Source organism: Gobio gobio (genome assembly GCF_949357685.1).
Source record: "Gobio gobio genome assembly, chromosome: 10".
Taxonomy (NCBI): Eukaryota; Metazoa; Chordata; class Actinopteri; order Cypriniformes; family Gobionidae; genus Gobio; species Gobio gobio.
The window spans coordinates 18,422,627-18,430,932 of NC_137116.1; the positions used below are offsets into that span (position 1 = coordinate 18,422,627).

The 8,306-nt window shown below is 40.9% G+C and overlaps 1 protein-coding gene across 1 annotated transcript; it reads right to left on the reverse strand.

Annotated features, from left to right (window-relative positions):
- Positions 1–5,574: 5,574 nt before the first annotated feature.
- On the reverse strand, positions 5,575–8,001 carry LOC307132225 (uncharacterized protein). Its single transcript, XM_079826394.1, has 4 exons — positions 7,764–8,001; positions 7,322–7,389; positions 7,142–7,185; positions 5,575–5,773 (listed from the first exon to the last, which is right to left on the reverse strand). The coding sequence occupies exons 1-4, from the start codon at positions 7,882–7,884 to the stop codon at positions 5,683–5,685; spliced, it is 324 nt and encodes a 107-aa protein (XP_079682520.1). The 5' UTR covers positions 7,885–8,001; the 3' UTR covers positions 5,575–5,682.
- Positions 8,002–8,306: the final 305 nt, after the last annotated feature.

The following is an 8,306-nucleotide window of genomic DNA, read 5'->3' on the forward strand; positions in this document are numbered from 1 at the left end:
AACGGCATCAAATCAGAGAAATGAAGGTGCAAGCAAGAGACTGTTACCTGCAAGTTTTGTCTGGAGCAGAGAACATCAACTTCTTGGACAATGCTTCAGCTGATGAGTACGACAGTGACTACGAAATATCTGATGATGGACTGTAATCAACAAGAGTGTAGCACCTTTCATACTTCTGGACAATGACCTTAACTATGAATATTAAGCATGTAATAACATCTGCTTTTTATCACCATATAAATATAACGGTAACACTTTACAATAAGGTTCATTAGTTAACATTAGTTAAAGGGTTAGTTCACCCAAAAATGAAAATTCTGTCATTAATTACTTACCCTCATGTCGTTCGACACCCGTTAGACCTCCGTTCATCTTCGGAACAGAAATGAAGATATTTTAGTTGAAATCTGATGGCTCTGAAAGGCCTCCATTGACACAATGGCACGGTTCACTTTCAAGACACCGTTATGAATCAGCGAGCCGAATGATGATTCGGATCGCGTGTCAAACCGCCAAACTGCTGAAATTTGGCGATCCAAACTGCTGAATCGACTCGCTGATTCATAACGCTTCGAAGCTTCATGATGCCGTGTTTTGAAATCGTCATCACTATGTAAGTCGTTATTTAGGGTTTTTTTGCGCACAAAAACTATTGTCGCCGATTCATAAAGTTATTGTAGAACCACTGTAGTGAGATGGACTTTGTAACGACGTCTTTAGTACCTTTTAAGGGTCTTGAGAGTGTACCGTGCCATTGTGCCAATTAATGGAGGCCTTTCAGAGCCATCAGATTTACACTAAAATATCTTCATTTCTGTTCCGAAGATGAAAGGAGGTCTGACGGGTGTCGAACGACATGAGGGGAAGTAATTAATGACAGAATTTTCATTTTTGGGTGAACTAACCCTTTAATGTATTTTTAACTAACATGAACTAACCATGAGCAATCCATTTCTTACTGTATTTGTTAAATCTTTGTTAACGTTAGTTAATAAAAAATACAGCTGTTCATTGTTAGTTCATGTTAGTTCACAGTGCATTAACTAATATTAACAATATTTTAATAAAGTATTATTAAATGTTGAAATTAACATTAACAAAAACATTAACAAAGATTAATTCCCAGCTGGTGGAACGATCTGCCCACCGCCATTCGGAATGCTGATTCGTTGACAACATTCAAAAGTCAACTAAAAACTCATCTCTTCCACAAGCACTTAACCTCTTAAAAAAAAAAAAATCTTTCCTTTCCTCTTTCTCCTCCTCTTTCCCTCCCTACTCTAGCCTGTGCTACACTGAGCAATGTACACGGACTAAGTATTTCAGGCACTTGTTGTGCTCACTCGACTCTTCACGACCAATCGCTTATTGTACCCCCAAGTTGTAAGTCTCTTTGGATAAAAGCGTCTGCTAAATGCATAAATGTAAATGTTAATAAATGCTGTATAAGTGCAGTTCATTTTTAGTTCATGCTAGCTAATGTTAACTAACAAATCGTATTGTAAAGTGTTACCAATAAAACCAAAGTGTTACTTCTTCTTTCACATGTATAGAAATGTGTGCATGCATGCCTCTACAACCAGTCAGTGGTGGAAATAAATTGCATTAATTAAAGTACTGTACTGTGTGGGGTACTTTATTTGAACTTTTTAGTTGAACTCTATGGTGCTGTATAACAACATGTTTAGAGACATGGAAGAAGCAGATTATGAGGAAGAAAACCATAATGATGAGGAGGAATATTTTTTCCCCAACATAATATTCAATGTGCTTTCTGTATAATCTAGTACAGGTTTCATAGTCAACTGATGTGATTCTGTGGTACTCAAAACCATTTTATCTGTGCAATAATCATACACAAAGTGAGTCAATATTATAAACACTACAGATCATTCGTTAGACACTACAGTACATCAAAAATGAACAGAAAATGAAAAATGAAGAACACAGAATCCAAAGCACACCATTACAGAAAAAAAGTATATCGTAACTAATTAAACAAATTTTGCAATTACATAGTAACTATAGTAATTACAACTTACCGTAGTAAGGTGAATAACTTGTGTACTGACTGAATATTGTATAGTATTGTATGTCTGTATATTCGCTACTTGCATACTGTGAAAATACAGTGAACCAACTGCAAAAGACAAAAAGGTTACAGTAAAAAACTCAACATGAAAAGCATTATAGTCACCCAGAAGAGATGTGCAACTGCGGAATCAAGGTCAGTGAGAGATATTTATTCTGCTTTAGCTTCATGTCTTCATGTTGGGTTCAGACTGATGACTTTATTCACATCACAGAAAATATCAAATCTGCAGGCAAAGGGAAAAACCCTAAAGCAGATCCAGCCTTGACAACATTCTCCACACTTGCTCTTTCTCATCTTCCTCCTTGTTCACCACCTCTTTCACATACTCTTCCTCCTCTCCCTCACATCCATTGTTGGTATCAACATTCAGTGCAACATTTTGAGTCAATTTTGGCACTCTGAAATTATTTGTATTATGTAGCCTCCAGCTTGACAAAATAGATCAGGCTATTTAGAATGGGGGGGGGGGTCTCGAGTTCAGAGTCTTGCAATATAATCAAAACCTAACATAAGCATGATGTCAATATAGAAAAGGGGGGGAAGAAAAAAAAAAGTTCAGATATAAATGTGACTCAATACAGTTTGTTGTCCACGATGAAGAGAGTACATCTGTGTAGGTTTTACTGCCCTTCCTCCCTCTGGGGTCCCTCAGCACCCATGGAAGAGCAAAAAAATGCACATTCTGCAAAGTCTGTAAATGCAAAGTTTGATAAGCGTATCAAAGTGACAATTGGTAGGACAATTATTTATGCTATGTTTAATACATAATGTTGGACAGAGATGTCTGGCATACATGGAAAGGTGTTATAAAAACATTTTAAAAAGGGCCCACAGTAAAATACCAAATTTCAGTCTGGCTCTCAAATATGTCGAAGAGGTTTGTATAATGAACATATTTGGATGTCCCTTTGTTCATTAGAGATTATATTTATTTAAATATATTACTAGACGTTTTTAAACTACATTACCCATAAGCCTCTATCATTGTGTCGATGGGACTGGCGCTGTAAATTGTAGTTCATTGAAGTGTGTAGTTACACTATAGGGTTAGGATCTCGGTAAACGTGTAATTTCTTTCAATATAGCAACACCTCATTGTTAACTGACAGTATTACTTACGTCATAACGACAGCAAAACATAGTTTGCGATATGGAGCGCTTTAAATTTTACTAAACGTTATTCCACCCACAGCTTGTCCTGCTTGTGCCAAGGAAACGTCAAAATCACGTCACACATGTCCATATATGGAATTTACAAGCTCTTCCGACTTTTGATGTACGTCCAGCATATTTATTTATTTTGTTGTTATTTTTCACTGAAAGAAATACAACAACGCTTTCCCTCATCATGTATGTAGCCTATAAGTTCTGCAATAAATAATATATATTTTTTTAAAACAGGCTCCTCCGACTGCAGGGAGCCCGCCTACCTTTTAATTAGAAAAAGAAAAGTAGCCTACTCTTTATAGTTATTCTAGCATGCAGCATTTTGTTTTAAACAGATGTAAGTTCATCTCTTAATCAAATAAAATGCTTCTGTAACATTTAAAGATGATTGCACATACTTTGTACAAATTTCCCAGAATGTATTGATATGCCAAACTATTTAAAGACTTTAATTTTTCTTTTCTTTTTAAAAAAACAAACAAACCAGGAGCCACCAGAAAATACATTATTTTCTTCCCTTTGAAGAACAAATGGCCCCCCAAAATAAAACTATATATATATATGATTCATTTTAAATTATTTTGCTGTGAATGCAAGGCAAATATAAATAGTTAATGACAATTATAAATGTTAAAGGAATTAATATATAATATTGTAACTGAACATTTCAAACAGGACTACAACATTTAAGTGACATTTTAATAGCTTTAGTAGTATTCTGTAGTATTTGTATTTATTTCTTTAGCATTTATTCATGGCTGGCATACCAGACCAATAGTGCAAGTAGACTTACACACACTTCTCACACTTCCTGGCTGTTGTGCAGTTCTACCAGAAAGACTCGTGAGGCAAAATAACGTAACAATCATGCATTTAATAACAGCCCAACAAGCAAGTATTGAGATATAAAGTTATTTGGCATATAGGCCCTGTGCGTAGCTCGCAATCCGAGGGTACGGAATCTGCATTTCCTGCCTGAAGATGTAGGCAGGGCCGCAGCCGACCCCCTGTGAGGTATGGTAGGGACCATCCTGCTGGTGGTGTGGAGGAGGAGAAGGGACCATCCTGGTGGTGGTGGTGGTGTGGAGGAGGAGAAGGGACCATCCTGCTGGTGGTGGTGTGGAGGAGGAGAAGGGACCATCCTGGTGGTGGTGGTGGTGTGGAGGAGGAGAAGGGACCATCCTGCTGGTGGTGGTGTGGAGGAGGAGAAGGGACCATCCTGGTGGTGGTGGTGGTGTGGAGGAGGAGAAGGGACCATCCTGGTGGTGGTGGTGTGGAGGAGGAGAAGGGACCATCCTGGTGGTGGTGGTGGTGTGGAGGAGGAGAAGGGACCATCCTGGTGGTGGTGGTGGTGTGGAGGAGGAGAAGGGACCATCCTGGTGGTGGTGGTGGTGTGGAGGAGGAGAAGGGACCATCCTGGTGGTGGTGGTGGTGTGGAGGAGGAGAAGGGACCATCCTGGTGGTGGTGGTGTGGAGGAGGAGAAGGGACCATCCTGGTGGTGGTGGTGGTGTGGAGGAGGAGAAGGGACCATCCTGGTGGTGGTGGTGGTGTGGAGGAGGAGAAGGGACCATCCTGGTGGTGGTGGTGTGGAGGAGGAGAAGGGACCATCCTGGTGGTGGTGGTGGTGTGGAGGAGGAGAAGGGACCATCCTGGTGGTGGTGGTGGTGTGGAGGAGGAGAAGGGACCATCCTGGTGGTGGTGGTGGTGTGGAGGAGGAGAAGGGACCATCCTGGTGGTGGTGGTGGTGTGGAGGAGGAGAAGGGACCATCCTGCTGGTGGTGGTGTGGAGGAGGAGAAGGGACCATCCTGCTGGTGGTGGTGTGGAGGAGGAGAAGGGACCATCCTGGTGGTGGTGGTGGTGTGGAGGAGGAGAAGGGACCATCCTGGTGGTGGTGGTGGTGGTGGTGTGGAGGAGGAGAAGGGACCATCCTGCTGGTGGTGGTGTGGAGGAGGAGAAGGGACCATCCTGGTGGTGGTGGTGGTGTGGAGGAGGAGAAGGGACCATCCTGGTGGTGGTGGTGGTGGTGTGGAGGAGGAGAAGGGACCATCCTAGTGGTGGTGGTGGGGGGGTTGGGAGGGGAGAGGTGAATGTAGGCGTCAGCATCTGCAAACTCAGACATGTGTAAGTACCGATTTTTTGTACAGCAAGTTTTTGCACATGATTGGAGAGATGCGAAGGTAATAAGTGACGTAACAATTGAGTCTTCTCGGCAGAACTTACGCTAAAGCTTTCATTTCATGAAAAATGCAAAAGATTTTTTATTTTCTAAAAACACATTAAGAAAATAAACCCACAAAGAGACCGGGTATTGTGCAAAACACTTTAATGAAAAGCAAGAAGGAAAAAAAAAGAAGAAAAAAAAGCCCCTCAAAAATAAACTTCATGAGGATGAGTGGATGAGTCCAGGTGACTAGGCTGTCATGCTGAAAGCTGGTTGGGATCTGGGGACTTGGGCATAACATGTAGGAATTCACTGGCAGGCTCCCATGTGTCATCCCAGGTTTTGCCACTGTAAAATAGTGCAAAAAAACATTTCATTAGAACACAAAGAGAAAAAAATCACTGTTGGGTTCAATTTAGAGAGTTCATTGAAATGTATTGATGCTTGTTAAAGTAGCATTAACCCTGGTTAAGCCCAGTGGTGGAATACAACTGAGTACATTTACTCAATTTACTTAATAACAAATTTGAGGTAATTGGACTTAATTGGTATTTTCATTTTACACTTTTTTATACAACATTGCATCTCACAGGAAAATATGGTACTTTTTCCTAAACTACAATTGTCTGGCAGCTCTAGTTACACAATTTTCCATACAGTTTCTGTACATTGAAATTTCCTGATTTAAAAATGTTTCTGATAAACTGAGGGATTAAGTTGTCATTGGCGGGATGAGGAAAATGTTATGTCATCTACAACAGTTTAGAACACAGATCTTATGTTTGATGTTCTTATGTTCCTTTAAAAATAACATTTCCAGCACATACAACTGGATTCTCCATCTTAGAAAAACTAAATTATGACACATACGAGTTTCAGATGCCGAAAGATTAATTTATGTGTGCATGAATCACTGCTACTTTTGTAATGCATTACAGAGTGGATGTCCTGCAGGCTCAATAAATAAGCTAGTTCAGAGCTAGAGCTAGCCGCTATACTTACTAGAAACAGAAAACAGGATCACATCAGGACCATTTTATTTTCCATACATTGGCTGTCTGTCAGCTAATTTTAGAATTCTATTAATTACCCAGAAAGCACTGAATGGTCCAGCTCCTCATTACCTATAATCCATTGTGTTAATCAAAAAATTCCAGGATCTTACAAATAGAATATTCTAAATGAAGACAATGAGGTAGATCATTCTCCCATTTGTCTTTAAAATTATGGAATAGTCTTCTGAGCATTTCAAATTAGGACACACTCTCTCAGTCCAGTCTAAAGAAACTCCAGATATTCTGATTCTGAGTCTGAATTTGGAATGCTCGGAAGACTATTCCATAATTTTAAAGACAAATGGGAGAATGATCTACCTCCTTACCTCCTCCATACTTTTTCATCATCGGAATGCATGTCCTAAAGGTTACAAGGGCCTACCTGCCAGATCTAACTCTTCCAAATGCCTCCCCCTCATCGCTATTTGCTTCTGAGTACTGACAATCGACCTCACAGTTTTTCTAAAGGCTACCACAGAAGATGATTTACTGACAGGATCAACTACAGGACCAGGGAGTTTTCTCTTGCCACAGACAACACTGACATGAACTTCCATGCTGCTTGCAAGAAACCAGTTGAACTTTGCCTATATTGTATTTGTCATGGAATGGACTAATTTGCATCGCAATGGAATTAAATAATTAATAAAACATGACTTACCACACAGTGCAAGGCAACCAGTGGACTCTCAATTCGGCTTTTCCCTGCACACACAAACACAAGTAATAAATATTCTGTTTATGCAATCACTGAATAGGGCATAACATATTGTTGTATTATCTTTGAAAGGTCGGAATCAGCCATTGAGACAAGAAAGCAGCCTTGCAGAACATATTTTACCTCATTTATCCGTTCCCCAGTTATACGATCAAAAAGGAACACCTTCTGCCTATTACATTTTCGGCAACCTGAAATGATGAAAAGACAAGGAAAGTTTTTTAAGCCATGAATGCCATGCTTAGTAGCTGAATCCGTCCATATTAATAATTTCACATGTGAGGTGATATGCAGTCCTTTCCATTCATGTCAAAGTGAATTTGTCCCTGTTTATGTGAATCAAGCAAAAAGTACAGGATTGGTTTTCCCAAAGTCCTCTTAGCTTAAGTCAGGGATTGACATTAATCACCACCCTTGGACATTGGCCACAGCTAAATAACTAAATACTGTAAACTGGCTACAAATGACTCGGTAAGCCGATGAATCTAATTTACATTAAGTCAACTGTGACTGGGAGCAAATTTATTAACAGTGTAGAGTAAGTATGTACTATGCAAAAAGTTACCTTTTCTTCTGGTCTTCACACGTGGCCCCTCCGGATTCAAAGACGTGGCAATGGAAGAGGCAGATGGAGGAGAGACAGAGGCAGAATAGCGTGAAGAGGTTGAGGAGTTTTTCCTTTTCATCTGTCGCAAAGACAGTGGTGGTGGGGAAGAAACTGGAGGAAGAAAAGTAGAAGAGGAAGTAGGAAAGAGAGAGGTTGGAGAGAGTGGGGAAGACAGAGGAACAAGGTCAAGAACAAATACGGTCTCAGACTCCGCGGCTTGACTCTCCTCCGCGGAGTCTGAGACCGTATTTGTTCTTCCGGCTTGACTCTCCTCTGTGGCGGCTTGACTCTCCTCTGTGGCGGCTTGACTCTCCTCTGTGGCGGCTTGACTCTCCTCTGTGGCGGCTTGACTCTCCTCTGTGGCGGCTTGACTCTCCTCTGTGGCGGCTTGACTCTCCTCTGTGGCGGCTTGACTCTCCTCCGCGGAGTCTGAGACCGTATTTGCTCTTCCTGCTTGACTCTCCTCTGCGGCGGCTTGACTCTCCCCCACGGCTTGACTTT